Consider the following 20,804-nt stretch of genomic DNA (forward strand, 5'->3'; position numbering starts at 1 on the left):
GGAGAGACCCAGTCAGGTCTGCTTTGACCTCGGCTTCCAAGGACACCTGCCTGGGATCATAGAGATGGGGGGAGTAACACTGAAGGCCCAGCAGGCATCCTGGGGATCATGGTGGCTCAGCGCGCGCGCGCAGGGAGGGGGTCAATAAAAATCGCTCTTAATTTGAGGGACCCCCGAGTTTTGGGCAAATATAACTCTCCCCTCCGGGCTGCCTCCCACCGGGACTGTAGCCATCGCCGACGCCCCGGCCCCGTTGGAGAGTTGGGGAGACACTTCTGGCGCCCACGGCCCACGAGAGACCATGGACGCGATCTCGTGGATAAGATACTTCATGATTCCCCTTGGGGTGAGAAGGCAGGCAGGCAGGCAGGCAGGCTGCAGTTCCCCTCCTACCTTCTCCGCAGATGTTCCCAAGGCACCTTTCCCACCTCTGCGCAGTTGTTACTCCAGTTGTTGGGGAAGGCGCTGGCCAGGATGCCGGACTAGGTTCTCCACGGGCACAGAGTGGGGCATCGGGTTCCCCGTGGATGCCAGAGCTTGTCCCTCTACTCGGGGGAGATCATTTGGTCGGCTTCTGTCCTCTCGGGGGCAGGAGGAGGGGCGGGCATCGGGCCTTCCAAAGGCCAGGGGCTGGGCTGGACGGCATATGCCCATTCCTGAAGCGGGGCGGGGCAGCGGGAGGCGGTGGGGTGGGAGTCTGGCACTCTTTGGGGCAGGGAAAATAGACCAAGGAGGGAGGAGGGCACTGGGGAGTTCTATGGCACCTTGGGGCAGAAGCACGGACTGCTCTTGTGTGCTGGGACGGATCTCTTTATCCTTTTTGGTCTGGCTGGGCCCTGGACTGAGAAATTCCAGACCTCCTTTCCTGCCTCTCTTCCTCTGACCCTATTCTCTATTCAGGAATCCCTCAGCTGGCGTTCCCTGGGTCGTGCTCCCTCTGTATTGGGCTCCATTCTACAGAGAACAAAGACCTGGTTCCCAGGAACACTGTCTGCAAAGCCCACTTCTGGCTACCTTCCTCCTCAACCCGGATTTGGAATCCTCCCACCTTGGCCAACAAACCTGTCACCATTCCACTTAAAATGTATTCCATCAGGCCTTGACAGAATGATCCTCATACTTAGAAAACTTTCCCTCCCCCTCATCTTTTCTTGGAATCCCCAGTTTCCTTCAGGTTTTGTAAAATAGCTAGCATTTATATAAAACAATTCGAGTTTTGCAAAATTTTGACAAATATGTCATGGGGCAGCTAGGTGCGCAATGGATAGAGCACCAGCCCTGAATTCAGGAGGACCCCAGTTCAAATTTGGTCTCAGATACTTAACACTTCCTAGCTGTGTGACCCTGGGCAAGTCACTTAACCCCAGCCTCAGAAAAAAGGAAAAAACAAAAAAAAAACAAACATTATGTCATTTTATCCTCACAATAACCCTGGGAGATAGCTACTATTATTATCCCCATTTTACAGGTGAGGAAAAGGAGACAGGCAGTAAAGTAACTTACTCAGCATCAGACACTATTAAGTGCCTGAAACTGGATTTGAACGTACGTATTCCTTATTCTTAAAGTAATATTCTTGCCATCTCACCTAAAATTTAGCTCAAGGGTGACCAGCCACATAAAGCTATTTCTAGTCAACCCCATTGTTAGGAAATCCTCTCCTACAGTTTACAAAAAGTACTTTGCATTTTCTTCATATATTCCTTGTATTTGCATGTCTATCTTTATGTAGTGTACAATATGAGATTCCTTGTTTACTGTAGAATGTGAGCTTCCTGATGGCAAAGGGTGATTCTTTTTTTGCTTTTATATTGCCTGTATCTAGCTCACAGTGGCTGGATTTTTGCAGAACCTTAAAGGCGTGGTGAATTGAATTAGCAGAATTATGCCAGATTTTGTTTTCTAATCTTTAAAAAAAACTTAATAGTATTTTAATTTTTCAAACACATGCAAAGACAGTTTTCAACATTCATCTTTGCAAAACCTTGTGTTCCAAATTTTTCTCCTTCTCCTCCTCCCTCCCCCTCCCCAAGACAGCAAGCAATCCGATATAGATTAAATTTGTTCAATTCTTCTAAACATATTTCTGTATTCATTCATACTACTTAAAAGGGGGAAAATACAAAGAAAAAAAAACCCAAGCAAACAAGTAACATATGTTTTCTAATCTTAACTGGATTCTCTATTGAATCTCTATGGTACTCTTTCCTTGAACATTTCAAACTTTTTTTTTTCTTCCCTCAAGTCTTCCATAGAATATTTTTCTGATTTTCTCAGCTGAGGTTCTTATGTCTTATATCACTAAAACCCAGTCATCCCATGTAAGCTCTTTTTTTTTCCCCTCTCCTTATCTCACCACCCTCATATATCTCCTGATATCTTCTTCTTTGCCCTATTCTCTGATGAAGAGATGGCCCTTCTGTTAGGCAGTCAATCCTGTCTCCATCCCAGCACTTCTTATCACCCCCAGCAGATTGCCCTCATATCATCTCCCCATATCTCAAATTTTTGCTCTCTCTCTGTTTACTAGGTCATTCCCCAACCTCTCTTCCTCAGCCTTAAAAATGATCACTAGATCATATCATCTGTCTCTTCTCTCCCCAGCTAAAATCCTTGAAAAGAGGCAATTCCAATAGACTTGTGATGGAAAGAGCCATCTGCATCCAGAGAGAAAATTAGGGAGATTGAATGTGGATCAAAGAATTACATTTTCCCCTTGTTATTGTTGTTTGTTTGCTTGGGATTTTTTCCCTCTCTTTTTTGTGTTTTTTCCCTTTTTGATCTGATTTTTCTTGCACAGCATGATGAATATGGAAATATGTTTAGAAGAATTGCACATGTTTAATTTGGATTACTTGCTGTCTTGGGGAGGGAGGAGGGGGGAGAGAAAGAAAAAATTGGAAACACAAAGTTTTGCAAAAGTGAATGTTGAAAACTATTTTTGCAAAATTCAAAGCAGAACCCCACAAAATAGAATTTTTATTGGCTTAAAAAATAAAGTCTTTGAAAAGACTCCATTATGGAAGTTGGAAAAATCCATCTCCATTAGGTGCCTCCATTTCTGTTCACTCACTTCCAAACCCTCTGTCTTGACATACCTCCATCCAACTCAACTGCTTCTTACAAAGTTACCAGTGATCTAATTGGTCAATTGCATAGCCTTTTCTCTTTTCCATATTAACCACATAGCTAAAGAAAACACAGACTAAAAAACGTAAAACAAGAACAAATCAAGATAAAGTTAAAAAAAAAAAAGTCTGTTTCAATTTACATTTGCATTTTGTCAGTTCTTTCTCTGGAAGTGGATAACACTCAGAGAGGCCTTGAATCATTCATTGCATTGCTATTAGCTTGTCTTTCATAGAAAACTTTCCTGGCCTCCCCAGCTTTAATTCCCTCTTCATGTCAACTTGTATCTACTTTGTATGTGTTTTGTGTGTGTGGATATGTTTATATTATCTACTCATAGAGCCTAATGAGTGTGGAACGAATGAAAGCTTATTTCTGTCTTCAGCTTTGCTCCACCACAAGTGTTTTCTTCTGCTAAACCACACACCTGAAAGGTGATCACTCTTTAGCTTGTGACCTCTGTTGCAGGTTGGAATTCAGGCTCATCAATTTGCCACATCCTCTATAACCCAGAACAACTAAGGAAGCTCTATGAAGCACATTCCCATTTATCAATCAGCAGGGATGTTTGTTCTGCTGCTCTTGTTGCTGATTCCCTGGATACACAGCCATGATGATGATGAAATACCACCGGATGCCATGATTCAGTGCATCCTGGGAGCCCAGCTCTCTGACTTGTCAGGCAAGATTCCTCTAGCTCAGGGATCCTGCTGACATCTGACTTGGGTACTTAGCCAGCCTGGGAAGTTACTTTATAAATCTCTTTCCAATATCAATATATTGGCTTCATCACAGAAATCCCCCCGGGGTGGGAACTTCCACTCTCCATCTTCCATCTCCATCCTGCCTCTAAAAATGATTTAATTAGTTCTCTAAAAAAATAATTTTGTTGATGGATTTATTTTAATACCATAGTCATTTCTAGTCTAATTAATTATAAGTCCTTCCTTCCATCAGTCCTTAATCCTTCCACCATAGTCACATTTCCTGCTCTACTCCCAATGCCAAGGAGCCTTTCTTTGAAACCAAGAAAAACAATAGCCTACTGACTCAGACATTGTGTACACATTTCACATTCTGCATCTGACTCACTTATTTCCTCTGAAAATGTTTTCTTATGTTTTCTCCAGGAATATTGTTCAATTGTTTAGTCTTGTCTTAACTTTCATCACCTCGTGGCCCATATTATCCATGAGGTTTTCTTGGCAAAGACACTGGAGTGGCTTGCCATTTCCTTCTCTAGTAGTTAAAGGCAAACAAAGGTTAAATGACATAGCTAGTTTAAGTGTCTTATGCTTTTTCCCGGGGGAGATCAGTCATTTCTTCTTTCTTGTTCTTGTTCTTGTTCTTGTTCTTCTTGTTCTTCTTCTTCTTTCTTATTCTTCTTCCTCCTCCTCCTCTTCCTTCTCCTCCTCCTCCTTCTTCTTCCTTCTTCTTGTTCCTTCTTCTTTCTTCTTCTCCTCCTCCTCCTCCTCCTCCTCCTCTTTTCTTCTTCTTCTTCTTCTTCTTCTTCTTCTTCTTCTTCTTCTTCTTCTTCTTCTTCTTCTTCTTCTTCTTCTTCTTCTTCTTCTTCTTCTTCTTCTTCTTCTTCTTCTTCTTCTTCTTCTTCTTCTTCATAGCCTTTATTTTTCCCAATACATGCAAAGATAATTTTCAACATTCAACTTTGCAAAATCTTTTGTTCCAAAATTTTCTTCCTCCTTTCCTTTCTTTTCCCTCCTTTACACACAACAAGCAATCCAGTATAGGTTAGAACACCTGCAATTCTTCTCAGCATATTTCCATATTCATCATACTGTGCAAGAAAAATCAGATCAAAAGGGGACAAAAACCATGGGAACAACAACAAAAAAAGGTGAAAATTGGCATGCTTTGAAGATTAGTCATTTCAATTGTTCAGCAGGAGGCTTCATTTTAGGGTTATGTTTGTTGTTAATTCTTGAGGTCATTGAGTATATTATATAATTTGTAGATTTCTCATGAAATTTGATGTGTGTGTGTGTATATCTAATATTCCAAGTGAAAGATGTCATGGCTGCTAGAATCTTTGAGTTGGAAGGGAATTTGGAAGTATACCTGATCCAACCCTTTATTGGGGTGCAGGAAAGAGTGGCAAGGTGAGGCTTAAATGTAGGTCTTTTATTAAATGAAAAACAAGTATCAAGCACTACACTATCCTAGTGGATCTCACCCTGGTCTTGGAGCCAAGAAGATATGGATTCAAATCCTACCTTTCATGGGCATCTAGGTGGGGAAGTAGGAAGAGACTCATTTTCCTGAATTCAAATCTGGCGGCAGATGCTTTCAAGCTGTGTGACTCTGAACAAGTCATTCCACCCTATCTGCCTCAGTTTCCTCATCTGTAAAAATTAAGTTGGAGAAGGAAATGGCAAATCAGCCCAGTTTCTTTGCCAAGAACATCCCCCAAGATCACACACCTTTTTTGGATCCCAGTTTCCTCATCCATAAAATGAGAGGGGTTACGTCTATACTCCTATGACTTGGTAAGTTTTAACTACGTATTCCTAGATACATGATTGGGGGGTGGGGCAGGGGAGATTTATTAAGAGCCTACTGTGTGCTAGGTGCTGGTGAGAAAAAGACAAAAACGAAATAGTTCTTACTTACTCTCCAGGAAATTGCTTTCTACTCAGGGGATTGTGTAAAGAGATAAGGAAAACAAAGTATCTATTAAGTAAACTTTAAGCAAGTTAAGTGTAGGCAGAAATGTGTAATGGCTTCTGGTAACACGAGTTGGGGGGAAAGAGACAGAGGAAAAGAACAGGCTTTGATTAAGCACCTATTAAAGCAAAGAGCTTTACAAGTATTATCTCATTATCGTCCCCTCTCATGGGGGGGAGGGGACTACTATTATTCCCATTTAACAGTTGAGGAAACTGAGGCAGATTATTCAGTGTTTTAGCCAGGGTCCTTCAGCTCGGAAGTGTCAAAGAAGTCACAAAACCCTCACCACCTGCCTCCTTTCCCACACTTTATTCCAATGATACGGCCTCTTTATTGTCCCATTTTTGCCTCCTTTTGTATCCTCTGCACCAACACTGTTGGCGCACAAGATTGTCGTTGTTGGTAGTATTTTATTTTTCCGAATACGGGCAAATACAGTTTTCAATATTCATCTTTTCTCCCTGTTCCCCAGACAGAAGCAATCAGATGCAGATTAAACACGTGCAGTTCTAAGCGTGGCATTTTCTTGGTGAGGACATTAGAATGGTCGGTCATTTATTTTTCCAGTCCATTTGACAGGTGATGAAATCGAGGCAAACAGGATTAAGGGACTTGACCAGGGTCACCAGCCGAGGTCCGATTTGAACTCGGGGCTTCCTGACTCTGCTGGACCATTTGGCTGCCCTGGCATAGAGTCAGAGCTTAATCGATTGGTTAATTACATCCATAAGTTAGTCAATTGCTTCTTAGAGAGCGTAAGGGTTCGCAGAGCATTCTCCATATGTTATCTCATTTGATTTTCATAGTAACTCTGGGAAGTAGATGTTCTTAATAAACCCATTTTACAGAAACAACAACTGAGGTACGTTGCAAAGTCTTGAACAGGGAGTGTCTGACTCTAAAGAAGAAACAGCCCCTGCCTTCAAGGGACTTACTTTTAACCGAGGATACACGTTTACAAATCGGTAAATACTCTATACTGAAGAAGGAGGGGGGAGGGGCCTCGCGTGCACTGAGAGCATTTCCCCCCTCCCCCCTCCGTTCTTCTTGGAAGAGTCCACAAAGCCGGGCTCCCCCTTGCATTCCGTCTCTAATAGAACGTTCCGGCTTCCCGGCGGCGGAAGGAAGGAGGGAAGTATGCATTGCAGGTAACACAAATCGCTCCCCGATCGCCGAGCCCAGGGAGGAGGCGATGGCAATCCAGAGGCTCGATTGAGGGATTGGCTGTGCCTGGACCCTGCGTGCTGGGCGTGCTCGCGGAGGGTTTTGCGCCTGCGCGGTGCTCGGCGGTCTCTTTCTGGCTCCTCGATCGCCATGGCGCCCGTGGTTAGTATCGCGCTCCGTGCGCGGCCTTCCCTGCGGGCCGCCCCGCGCTCGCCCTTGGGCTCCCGGGGCTGCGGTCCGACCCTAACCCTAGTTGGGGGGTGGGTGGGGTGGGAGATCGGGGCCAGGCTCGGCCGCCTTCGCCCCCGCCGGCTCCGCCTCGGCGCCGTCCGGTTGCTGCACGCTGCTTGGGGAGGAGGCCGAAGTCGGGGCCTGGCGCCCGGAGGGGCTCGGGGCAGGCTTGGGGCCCGCTGCCCGCGAGCGCCGGCTTCTCTCCGGCGCTCTGGGCCCCCAGCCCCGGGTGCGGCCTCGGCCTCTGTTCCCTGGGTCTCCCCTCTTCGCGAGCAGTGGAGCCGTGGCGGGGGGGGGCGTCCTGGGGCATACCACCTGGCCACCGCCCCTGCTTCCCTTGGCCGGCTTAGCGGCGGGACGGGGGTGGGGGGAGTCCGAGGTTCCCAGGAGTCTAAGGCGACTTCTAGGCGGATCATCAAACTTCTGAGCCTCAGTTTCCCCTTCTGGAAACGGAGAACCGCCGCTGGAACGGCGGCGGCCGTGTTTGAGAGAAGAAGGAAGTCTTGCGAACTGCAAAGCGTGTGAAGACGCGGGCTTGCGAAGTTCGGGGACTTGCGTGTCCGCGAGCCCAGTTCATTAACGGGGGTCCCTTCTTCCGGGACTGAGCCACGAAGCCCGTGTGTGGCCGGAGGGCCCGAGCGAAGCCGGGAGGAGCTGGGTTCGAGTCCCACCTCGTGCCTCGGGTTGTGTAATCCTCGGCTCCCGCCTCGCTTTCCGGGGCTTGAGCTTTAGCCTGCGAGCTTCTGGAGGGCAGGGGCTGTACTTGGGTCAGTTTTTGCATCCCTCCCCCCAGAGCTCTGCACAGCTGAGGGAGTGAGCGAACACATGGCAGGCGTCAATTTCTTGCGGTCACGGGAGGAGGTCAGTTTCTTGCTGGGGGATTTCTAGTACCGGCCTACCTTCATAGACTGAGTGAGGAAGCTCGGCTTTTTTGATGGGAAATTCTAGAAGAAAATCATCAGCTTCACGATATCATTCAAGAGTTACTGGGTGGGAGGGAAAAATCTCCGTAGTTGTCCCAGTCTTTGTATCTCATCTGATAGTCCTGTGACAGGCAAGGCATGTACCCTCTCATATATATATATCCTCCAAGATTTGGAATAGGCCCCTCGAAGTCTTCAGAGTTTTGTGATTCTAAAATGGGTGGTCTTCAAGTACTGGAACTATTCAGGAATGGCGGAATTTTGTGAAGTGTTATTTATTCTTTTTCCATTCTGATCTGTGAAAGGGATAACGTCCCCCTTTTCCCATGGTTGTTGTGAAGATCAAATGAAATAATTACGAAGTGTTTAGTACAGTTTTTGGCACATAGTAATTGCTGTATAAAATTAGCTGCTATTATTGTGTAGGGAGCTTAGGGAAAGAATTTTTCCTTAGTCTTTGAGCATGTGGTAGCCTTGCTCGGTTTCTATTTTGAATGTTTTTAAGAGTTGAGTAATTGCAGTGAGTGTGGGGGTAATACTATATATAATTGGTGGCTTAGGGGACTCCTGATTAAAGATTAACCCTATTTAATGTATTAAGAAGGTTTAAAAAACCCTATTAAAAAACCTTTGAGAAGGGTATTGAAAATGAAAATGAAAAACTTAGTCTATCAATTCTAAAATTGTTCAGTACCGACTGTGTATCGATAAGTCACTGGAAGTGTAAAGATGCAAACAGGACAGCCCCTGCAGCTTAGGGGTGGGGTTAGGGCACTAGATACATATCATCGGTCTACACATCAGGAAATTACTACAGATAGGAGAAAAGTTAAACAGTGACCAGATTCTAGGAGGGAGAGAGCTCTCTTAGGGCTTCTGGGAAGGTTTCAGGGGCAGTATGATACAGCAGAGGGCTGCTTCTTGCTGGGAAAGGAGCAAGAAACCATAGACATGAAGTCTTAGAAATAATATAACTTAGTATTCAACAGGTACAGAGTAAAAATAAAGTGAAATTCAAGGATGGTTTGACTAAATCCAGACACTTATTTCCATGCCAGTGATTTTTAGGCCATTATCCTCTTGGTATGAAATAACTTATCCTCTTTTATAGAATGTCAGACTAGAGGAATCAATCACTGTTTAATTCTTTTAAAGTTAGAAGTTTTAGGGATTTTGCTTTTGACATAGGTTTCCTCCTCCCCAATTCTCTGTTTGGGGATTAGCTACTTACAGACAATATTTGTGGTTTTTTTTTCTGCAGAAGAAATCAGTGATGAAGGGCGGCAAAAAAAAGAAGCAAGTCCTCAAATTCACCTTGGATTGTACCCATCCTGTGGAAGATGGGATTATGGATGCAGCTAATTTTGTAAGTTACACTCCTGAAGCTATTCATTTCTTACATGGTAATAAATTTTGCCATAGTTGTTTAAGTATAGGTGTGAGTTTCATTCTTGAAAAGACTTTTCAAAAAAAAGAAGGGTCAAGAATCTTAAGTAGAAACGTTTAAAGATGGGAGAAAAGATATTTTGGTGGCTAATTTCTGGACTTTGATTGTCTGAAAGTGATGACTTCATGCCTTTTCATAGGATTAGCATCTCAGATTTGGAGGTGAAGTGGATAGTGTCTGGCTTGGAGTCAGGAAGTCTCATCTTCCTGAGGTCTAATCTGGCCTCAGACACTTTCCAGCTGGGCAGCCTTGGGCAAGTTAGCTTTACCCTGTTTGCTTTAGTTTCCTCCTCTGTTAAGAGTTCGAGAAGGAAAAGACAATCCTCTCTGGTATCTTTGCCAGGAAAGCTCCAGTTGGTGTGGGACATGACAGTTCACCGTACTTGATGATTTGTTTTTAGATTTTGGAGTGCATTTGGGTATCTTCTGAATTAAAATATAATTGCCACTTTGGGTTAAACTCTTCTGATCTCTTTTTTTTTTTTTTTTTTTATTATATATATATATATTTTATAATATTATCCCTTGTATTCATTTTTCCAAATTACCCCCCCTCCCTCTATTCCCTCCCCCCGACGACAGGCAATCCCATACATTTTACATGTGTTACAATATAGTCTAGGTACAATACATGTGTGTGAATATCATTTTCTTGTTGCACAATAAACATTAGAATCCGAAGGTACATGCAACCTGGGCAGACAGATATTAGTGCTAACAATTTACATTCCCCTCCCAGTGTTTCTTCTCTGGGTGTAGCTACCTCTGTCCATCATTGATCAACTGGAAGTGAGTTGGATCTTCTTTATGTTGAAGATTTCCACTTCCATCAGAATACATCCTCATACAGTATTGTTGTTGAAATGTACAGTGATCTTCTGGTTCTGCTCATTTCACTCAGCATCAGTTGATTTAAGTCTCTCCAGGCCTCTCTATATTCCTCCTGCTGGTCATTTCTTACCGAGCAATAATATTCCATAACCTTCATATACCACAATTTACCCAACCATTCTCCAACTGATGGACATCCATTCATCTTCCAGTTTCTAGCTACAACAAAAAGAGCTGCCACAAACATTTTGGCACATATATGTTTCTTTCCGCTCTTTAGTATTTCTTTGGGATATAAGCCCAGTAGTAGCGCTGCTGGGTCAAAGGGTATGCACAGTTTGATAACTTTTTTGGGCATAATTCCAGATTGCTCTCCAGAATGGCTGGATTCTTTCACAACTCCACCAGCAATGTATTAGTGTCCCAATTTCCCCACATCCCCTCCAACATTTGTCATTATTTGTTCCTGTCATATTAGCCAATCTGACAGGTGTGTAGTGGTATCTCAGAGTGGTCTTAATTTGCATTTCTCTGATCTTCTGATCTCTTTTTGAGCTAGCTTCTTTCAAGTACTAAATTATTTGCGTTTCTGTTTTGTTTTTTCTCCTTATGCCCATGAAATCCATTTCTGCTTTGTGAGGCTACTAATCAGCTCTTTGGTCTTACTTTGCTTTCAGCACTTATTGGTGAGGAGAGTTCACACATAACATTGTTTGGAGAAGACTCCCCAAAAACCTTTTTCCTCCCCAATGCCCTTTTGTATTTTTAGCTCCTCAATCTCAGGGAATTCACCTAGTGTTAAAAAGAAAATATAACAAAAGTATTTGTGAAAGCAAGATTCCTAATCCCCGTTTTGAGCAAGGCTTTAAAGAACATAATTGGTATAGTTCCTTGTAGTTTGTAGAATGTCTAAATTGAGAGCCTGAAAACCCGTTTCATCCAAAAAGCTCTATGCCATCCAGACAAGTGGTGGTCCAGAGTGAGGAAACAGTGGTTAAGATGCTGGGGTTTAGATCCAGGCTCTGCCAGATATCCCAGCCAAGTCACCAGTTTCTGGGTCAACCATCAGATTAGGGGGTCCACTTAGAACAATTAAGGTTCTTTTCACGGCTCAGTATTTGACTATGTTCTTTGTGGAAAGCTCCCTTTTTAGCTCTGAGACATTTCCCCCCCCCAGGCAATTAGGGTTAAGTGACTTGGCCAGGGTCACACAACCCGGAAGTGTTAAGTGTCTAAGACCAAATTTGAACTCAGATCCTCTTGACTTCAGGGCTGGTGCTCTGTCTACTTCACCAGTTAGCTGCTTCCAAATGAGGATATTTTTTATGTCCAGCTGAAATCCACCTTGGCTGCTGTCCCTCCTCCTTAGCTGGCACTCACATGTCCTATCACTGCACACACAGGTGTTGCTGATTGTGCCTTCTGTGATGAAGAGGAAGATTGCTTTTTCCACATCTCATTTCAGCTGGTCTTTGTTGCTCTTGCACAGCAATGCTTGGAATTTTTCTCTGATGAACTTGTCACTCTACTGAGGCAGTGCTCCACCCTTTCTCTCCCCATCCACTGACCTTCCCCATCTTCATCTTCTGTTGTACTTCAGTGGCTCTTGGCCCTTCCCAGATTTTCCTTTTACTCTGCTCTCTTTCCCCTTGTTCAGATCCATTCTTTCACTGCCCTTTTGCTCCTACTTTCCTTCATTCTCTTTTTGTTCTTTTTAGTTTTCATTTCTTGTCTTTTTCCATTCTCCAGACATGACCTGGTCTTCCCCGTGTTTAAGAAGTCTTTGTTTGGTTCAACCAAATTCCTGGGAAGGTCTGTGTCTGTACTGCTTGCCTCCATTTCCCTGCCTTCTATTTCCTTGAGTACTTCCAAGGTTGTTATGAGGATCAAATGAGATAATATTTTTTTGTGTGTGTTTTTTTTAATAGCTTTTCATTTTTCTAAATATTTGCAAAGATAGTTTTTAATATTTACCTTTGTAAAACCTTGTGTTCCAAATTTTTCTCCCTTCTCCCTCTCCAAGACAACAAGCAATCCCATATAGATTAAACATATGCAGTTCTTTTAAACACATTTCTCCACATTCGTCATGTGCAAGAAAAGCCAGGTCAAAATGCAAAAGAAAAAAAAGCAAAAAAAAGAAAATACTATACTTTGATCCACATTCAGTCTCTATAGTCCTCTCTTGGAATGCAGATGACATTTTCTATCCCAAGTCTATTGGAATGGCCTTGAATCAACTCATTGTTGAGAAGTCAGGTCCCAGTCAGGTCCCTCACAGACGATCATCACATAATCTTGTCATTGCTGAGTACAATGATCCTGGTTCTGCTCATTTCACTCAGCATCAGTTTCCTGTAACAATCTCCAGGCCTTTCTGAAATCATCCTGCTTACGGAACGGTATTCCATTGTATTCATTTATCATAACTTATTCAGCCGATTGAGCATCCACTCAGCTTCTATTTATGAGGTAATATTTGTAAAGGGGCTTTTCCCTGCCTGGCCTATAGTGGGTACCCAATAAATGCCTGTTTCTTCCTTTCCCTGCTCACCTCTGCCATTGAGGATGCGTGGCTTTCTTCAAAGGCCAGTTGAGGTTCTGTTTCCTATTGAAGGTCTTTCCTAATCCTCCCTTTCCACTCCTCCTCCTCATGTGTTAATGCTTTCTCCTTCTTTGGATTGCTTGCTGTGTAGGCACTCCCTGTTGGTGGAAGTGACGAGAGAATGATGGTCTGGGCAGACCAGGGATGGGGGGGTGCTGTGACTGCATCTGTCCTGAGCAGCTGTCAGGGTTTTTCTTTTTTTGTTGGTTGGTTTTTTGTGAGGCTTTGGGAGTTTAAGTGACTTGTCCAGGGTCACACAGGGTCAAAACATAGCTATATTTTACTCCATTATTATTTGTGAAGTTGATTTTTAAAACCAAATTTAAGGCACTGCCTCCACTCTTCTGTTACTTCTTATGTTTAGTTGTATGTCATCTATAATGTAAATGTGATGAGCATCACTGAAGCCATTGATAAAAATGACCCTTCAACCTCTGGCCCTTCGACCAGTAATTGTGTGATGGTTTACCCTTCATGAAGGTAACATAAGGAACTTTAGCTTATGCTTTCTGGAAATCTCTAATTCTCTCTTCCAGTCTAGTAAGAATCTTGGCGTGACTTGCTCCTCATGAAACAGCAGCCGCTCGCTTCTTCTTTAGCCATTAACAACCTTGTGATGCTTCAGGATTTGATACTTTGTAGGGTCCAGTCTGCCTCCTATTTTTGATAATTTTGATAATTAGAATATTATTTGCTTTTTTCCCCCCATGCACTGTAATTTCCTAGGATGGACATTTGAGTTAGATGACTTGAATTTACTATTGTGGTGTGATTGATGTGATTTTTTTTTTTTTTTTTTTTTTTTTTGTCTTGTGTAATGAACTTTATTAACTGTTTGTTGTGGCTTTTCTCTTTGGTAGAAAAATTAGAAGCAAAATAAGAGCTGAGCAGGTCTTTTTTCTGTTCTGTCCATCTTTGGCTATGGTTCCATTTCTTTTAGATCATTTTCACATTGCCCCACCTACTGACCCCCAATAATTTATGAAAAAAAAAACAATCGTTTTTGAGGGCATGTGGGCCCTTCCTAGAGGACCCGACAATGGATTCTTCTGCATCCTTTTTTTTTTTTTTTTTTTTTTTTGCTTTCAGGTTCTCTTGTCTTTAAAGCGTGGAGGTAGTTGGTAAATAATAATAAATTTGTTGTGTACCTACAAGATATGCGCTCCTTTCTTTGTGATTGGAATTCTTTTTGTTTATAACTTGTAATGATAACATAAAAAGTATTTGTAAAACTTTACACAGTCTTAAAATGCTATAGTAAAGCTACCTAGTATTATTTGAACTGCTACTATGTTCTTTGTGTTTACCATATTGCTTCTTCCCACAATGCTTCCTTGTTGCAGTTTAGGGTTCACCCATGACCTAGTTGTTTGTGTTGAGCCCCATCTCATTATCTTCCCTTGCGATGATTGCTTTCCATCTAGCTGGATAATTCCTTTGGCCCGTGCTTCTAATGTCTTGTTCATTCCTGTATCCCCATTTTAACCTCGGTGTTATTGCAATATTTCTATGCCATCAACAACCTAGTCTATCCTGTACTGTAATATTTGTAAGTGGTAATTGTGTTTGTTGTGATGAAAAATCACACTGTCCATTTCTTCTGTACTTTATGAATCTGTGATGATCCCTCTTGGTGTGAATTCCCCTCCCAGGGAATTTTCAGGTTAGATTCTCTTCCCCCCCCCCCCCCCCCCCAGGCTGGAGTTAAGTGACTTGCCCAGGGTCACACAGCTAGGACATGTTAAGTGTCTGAGACCAGATTTGAACTCCTGAATTCAGGGCTGGTGCTTTATCCACTGCGCCACCTAGCTGCCCCCCCTCAGGTTAGATTTTAATTGCAAATCTCCATAGCGTTAGTGTCCCTCACCCATCTTTGGTAGTGGCATCCTCCCATATTTTCTAGGAGGTGAAAACATAACCCTCATGGAAGTTACAAGAATAATCTCAGTGCCATTGGTTTTATTATATTTATAAATTATTTCAAAAATTGTAAATTCATATTTGTATTGCAAATAGTCCTTTATGGCTATAATTGTACTTTTTGGGTCTTGGAATTTGGACCTCTCAGGACTTCAGCTGATGGATCCTAATTGCTTATGGATGCGGTTTCCTTACATTTAGAATCTAGAGACAGTTGAAATAATAAGTGTGGGGGGGCGAGTCTGCTGTGCAGCCAGACGCTCTCACCAGGCCCTCTCTCGGTTTTACAGGAGCAGTTTTTACAAGAACGAATCAAAGTTAACGGAAAGGCTGGCAACCTTGGCGGCGGAGTCGTAACCATTGAGAGAAGCAAGAGCAAGATAACCGTGACGTCAGAGGTTCCATTTTCTAAAAGGTGAGAGGGGGCTGAATGTGGAGGAAGTGAGAAAGTGGGGCCTGGACACAGGCGGGCCCAAGGCCCAGGCTGGCGGGAGTGGGAGAGGAAGTGCTTTGCCAGAAGAGTAAGCGGGGTTAACAGTTGGCGAGGTGTTAGTCATCACCGCCATGGGATTAAAGGAGACAGTCATTATGCCTGAGACTTGTCAGCTCTCCCTGAACATGAGCACTTTATATCAGACAGCAGTTTCTTACCTTACCCATGCACTTGGGTGCGGTGCCTATCTACTGGATTTATCCAGGACATACAAATAGGAAGTGACATCACAGCTCCTAAGTTTTGGGGAGGTAGGGAGGCCCTGTAGATACAGGTGGTCTCTTCAGGGAAGCTTGTACTAAATCATAATAACTACGAGATGTCTTTTTTAGCAATTTCATTGGAAATGTTACCTTTCCCCAGTGTTTCAGCATAAATTGGAAGAGTTTAGGGATTTATCTTTGATCATTGAATTTCAGTGTTAATAAATTTGTCTAGTCATAAGGAACTCAGGTTAAATGTGGGAGCCTTAAGGGGACATTCCAATTTTAAAATGTATCTTCATGTTTGCCTCTGGAAATAGTCTTTCTCAGATGAAAGTAACATTGGTTTTTGCTGTTTCAGGAGTATCAGTTACTTGGTTACATTGATATTTTCTCTCTCAATGCTAATAGGAAGCTCTTGAATTTACTTTCATCTCCAGCTAAACTCTGGCTAATGGTTTTCCTTTGCACTCAAAATCAGCTCCCCATCTGGATTCAGGGAGTCCCCTATGTTTATTCTGAAAGAAAAGTACATAGAAACACAGAGCCTTAGGAAATGGCAGGGCTTCTTGTCCTCATCCCCTGCTTCTAGGTAGCCCATAAAAAAATTCTTCCAGTATGGGGTATGTGCAGTGCATCTCTATTCAGTGCCCTTAGATTGTCAGGGAAAGTATCTAGAGAATTCTTTACTTTTTCAAAGTTTTAACACCTTCCTTCCCTTTGCTACAGAAAAGGTTTTCCTGTATATTTAATCTGATTCTTTCTCCACTTTAAACCCATTTCAGTTTGTTTCTAGAGGGAAGGGAAAGCAATTAATCTAGACCCATACATTCTTGATCTTACATTTTTTTTTTCCCTCTTACTAACCATCTTAAATTCTTGAAACATCTTTTCTGTTTTCTAATTTCTGTTTTCTAACTTTTTTATTATTCCTTCTGAGAGTATAGGAAGAACCTTGTCAGTATATAGAAGATAGCAGCAAGAGTATATGTGGCAGTAAAATGTAATACCCTGGAGCTAAGACTACTGTTTGTTCCGTGTTTCTATTTAGGAATTTAATTGGGTGATGATTTTTAAATTTCTTGGCTTAGTGTGGGTGATCTTTTCCACTAAGTTGTGTAGGTGTGTGAAAATCCTTTATCCCAGTGACCTTTTGGGGCTTAACACATATTTAAAAACCTGTCATCAAATAATAGAAGAACCCTGGCTAAGATCCAGAGTGGAAACTAGATGGTAACCCATTAAAATGGCTGCAAATCTTTTTTTTTTTTTTTTTTTTTTTTTCATTGTAATGGTTGGTATTTTACCATTGGACACAAATCCATTCGTTAACTTTTTAGAAACTAACTTAAAAGGCAAAATAAGTAAATACCAGTAGGTATCTGCATCGTGAATAATAGTGACTTATTTGGCCACTGGTGGAATGAGGTTAGCAATTAGGCCAACCGATTGAACCTCCAGATAAATTCACCCTCAAGAGATGAAGTATCATTTTAGGGCGATAGTCTTTTTTCATTTTTCATTTTAAAAATTTTAAATAGTATTTTATTTTTCCAAATATATATAAAGATAGTTTTTAGCATTCATTTTTGTAAGACTCTTGTGTTTCAAATTTTTCTCCTTCCCTGCCTTACCTCCCCCCTTCCCAAGACAGCAAGCAATCTGATAAAGGTTAAATATGTGCAAATCTTTGAGACGTTTCCATATTTGTTAGGTACAAACAAATCAAACTGAAAGGAAAAAGAAACAGATTATACTATGCTTCTATCTACATTCAGTCTCCATACTTCTCTCTAGATGTAGATGGCATTTTCCATCTTTGGGTCTATTGAGATTGAAGAGTTGATAGCATTTAGAGAAGATCTATATATGATACTATTTAGGAGACAACTTAATGTTGACTTTAAAGAATTCTGTTTTATTTTTCTCACAATTATATGTAAAAACAGTTTTTCAGATCCTTCCTCTCTCCTTCCCCACTTCCTGCATATAGGTTACACACGTGCAGTCATTCAGAACATTTCCATATTAGTCATTTTTGTGAAAGAAAACAAAGACCCCACCAAAACAAAACAATAACCTTGACTCTTGCAAGAAGATTCAGAGTAAGGGAGATAAGCTATCTTGGAACTTTTTGGAAAATGGAGTTAGAAAAATTAGACACATTAATATCGGGTACTTGTCTCTCAGCTTGAGATCATGACATCTCCTTGCAGCAATCCTTAAAAGCCATGTAATATTCTCTGTTAGATGGACAGCTTTTCTTGCCTTTATCTCTTCTTATTACTATTCTTATTACTGCTGCTACCCTGATACTCAAGTCTGGTTTGGGCCCCGTACTTGGGGAGTGCTTGAGACCAGTCCTCAGATTCTACTCCCCATGCAAGGTGGGAAAGACGATGAGCTTTGGGTCTGGGTGTTGGCCTTCGTGGTGAGTGTGTTGGAAGGGAGGCCTCTTGTTTGGCCTGCCATGTGGCCTAGTCACTGAGCATCCTCTCTCTGCAGGTATTTGAAGTACCTGACAAAGAAATACTTAAAGAAGAACAATCTTCGGGATTGGCTCCGAGTGGTGGCCAATAGCAAGGAGAGTTATGAATTACGGTACTTCCAGATCAACCAGGATGAAGAGGAGGAAGAGGAAGAGGATTAAACCCTCTTGGGTCTGGAAACCTTTTGTATATGATCTTGAATAAAACTTGAACCAAAGTGGTGGTTATCCTTGTCTTTCTGCACTGTGGATTGTACAGGATACTGGAAACAATTGGAAAGGGCTTGGTTGGGCTGCTGTGCACTCATCAACATTGAGCTGCTTCTTCTTGGGGATTTCAGTTTGGAATGTAACAGTGCCAAATTGGAAGTGAAAAAAAAAAAAGTCATTTAAGGGACCTGAGGCAAATTCTGACTGCTTTGAACAGGGGCCTTCTGCTTAGAAGAAGGCAGTTAGAGATTTGAGCCCTTCCACTTACTGACTTTGGAGGAAAGTATTTCCCTCAATGAATAAATCTTGTCTGTCTCTTTCCTCAAGGAAATTGATATACAATTGAAACAAATCTGGGGGCTCTTAGTTCATTAAAAAAAAAACAAAAACCAAGAGTTGATTACCCTTTGAGGCCCTTTAAATCAGATTGGAAACTTAAAAGTACTTAAACTCCTGGGGCATTTGGCCGAATTATTGAATTTTTTGATGGAAAAATTAGACCTGGACAGGAAGCTGCTTTGAATAGCCCTTTTCCTATCCAAAGTAAAAGACAGTCCATTATCTTGAATGACAATCTGTCCTGCAGAATGGGGAATGGGGTGTGACAAAAATATGATTTGAATGGAGTAAGTCTGTACAAGGATATATTAGTCAATAGCCATTGTTGGAAAAATCCTCGTTATTTTTGCTGTTCAGCTGCAGACAGTGGCCTCCAGCAGGGGGAACCAGAGATAAGGAACAGGCCTGTTTTTTTACCTAGCTGTAATGGTGGTCTACATTGGCTAGACCAGTGGCCAACAAGAAATACTTCATGTTGATAGAGTGTGTCTCAAGAAATGTTAAGAGGAAGCAATTCCTACCAGGCTGGTTCTAGAATAAAAACCGACAAATTGCCCTCCGAGTTGGCAAACTAAAGGAAATAGAATAAAGCCTGTGTTCTTGGGGAGGAGAATGAGATAATTTGTCTCTATTTCGATTTTCAATTTGCCATGTAAAATTAGAAATGGGGAAGGGATATAATTGAAATTCTAATGACATTGCAGTGAGGCAGAGGGCCACCTTGAGATAGACTTAAAGATGCATTTTCCAAGTATTTTGGGGAACAGTTATGCTGGAGTTCTCTCCTGTTTACAATTAAAGGTTCTTGCATGTGTAATGCTCCCAATGCCTGCAGCCAATTTCCCTGGCTCAGCAGCATGGTTGGAGGTGGTGGGCCGGTAGCCAGGAATCAGCTTAGACTAGCTCTAGAATCGACTCACCTGGGAGGGGTCCAACTTTAACCTCCTACTTGCGGGTTGAGGTAATCATGTGAAAGCTTGGTATTTGGACTTGAGGAAAATTTGCCCGGACAAATTTATTGCTATGTAAATAAAATATCCCTGAAAAACTTTCTATAAGAAGAGAAGGATCTCCCCAACTTAGAAAGTCTGGGTCATTCTTTAGAGTGGCATGGGGATTATATATGGCTTTATTACACTTATTAAATTACATTAAATGTTAGCTGTGAGAATATAGCCTGTTCCAGGGATCATCCATCTACCTGAGAAAGCACTGTCTGCAGAGGATTCTAGTGAGGTAAAATGTTCTGGGTTGAAAATTGGCTACTAAGAATTTAAAAAATTAAAGCTCATCCCAGATTTTTAAACTTGTATAAGACTTAAATTCATTGATTTTTTTTTTTTTAAAAGATGCTTTTTTGAGCTCTTGTAATGAGGCATTTGATCATATTTTATATTAAAGTGGCTAATGTGGCTATGGTTCTTGTGCGAGGACTATTTTTTTTAAAGACCTGACTGTTTTTTTTTTGTTTTGTTTTGTTTTTGCTATTTGTTTTTTTTTTTTTTTTTTTACATTACACTCATTTCCCAGTATAATCTAAACCAAGTCTATCTTACAGTTTGTGCATTACTCCATACTGGATTTTGAAGTTGGAAGTTCCTCAGTTCAGACCGTGGTTGGGCTCTTTACTGCTTATGTGGCTTTGGGTAAAACATTTAACCTCTGAGATCTCAGAGGTCATGATTTCTTCCCATCTCTTCATTTTAAAGATGAAGAAATTGAGACACAGAGAAATTGTAAGTTGCCTAACGGTTACACAGCCAGGAAACAACAAATCTGTCCAGAGCGATCCCTTTCTAACTGTTAAGTGAGATTTGGGTTTGTGACCTCAGAGATGCCTTTCAGCTCCAACTCTGCCTGACTTCTACTGGAGAGGTGGGGTGGCTTTCACTTTCATGTTTAATCATGATCCAAGATTGGTCAGTGTAATTCCATTTTGAATTTAGCTGCCTCTTTTAATGTCACTTAAATTTCCTTCGATGGCTTTTGCATTCCCCCCATGAATCTCCCTGTCCTATTGAGCCCTCCTATGTGCCAACATTGAAACAGCCATAGTGACCACATCAGTATAAACCTCATGTCACAACATATTTCCCAGAGCTTTCGACTTAGTGGATGGAAGGAGCTGAGACCATCA

At 41.9% G+C, this 20,804-nt stretch overlaps 1 protein-coding gene across 1 annotated transcript; it reads left to right on the forward strand.

Annotated features, from left to right (window-relative positions):
- Window positions 1–7,012: 7,012 nt before the first annotated feature.
- Window positions 7,013–20,080, forward strand: RPL22 (ribosomal protein L22). Its single transcript, XM_074307802.1, has 4 exons — window positions 7,013–7,140; window positions 9,394–9,498; window positions 15,225–15,349; window positions 18,136–20,080. Exons 1-4 carry the CDS (start codon window positions 7,129–7,131, stop codon window positions 18,278–18,280), a joined length of 387 nt encoding a protein of 128 aa, XP_074163903.1. The 5' UTR covers window positions 7,013–7,128; the 3' UTR covers window positions 18,281–20,080.
- The last annotated feature ends 724 nt before the right edge of the window (window positions 20,081–20,804 follow it).

Source organism: Sminthopsis crassicaudata, chromosome 3, assembly GCF_048593235.1.
Source record: "Sminthopsis crassicaudata isolate SCR6 chromosome 3, ASM4859323v1, whole genome shotgun sequence".
Classification (NCBI taxonomy): domain Eukaryota; kingdom Metazoa; phylum Chordata; class Mammalia; order Dasyuromorphia; family Dasyuridae; genus Sminthopsis; species Sminthopsis crassicaudata.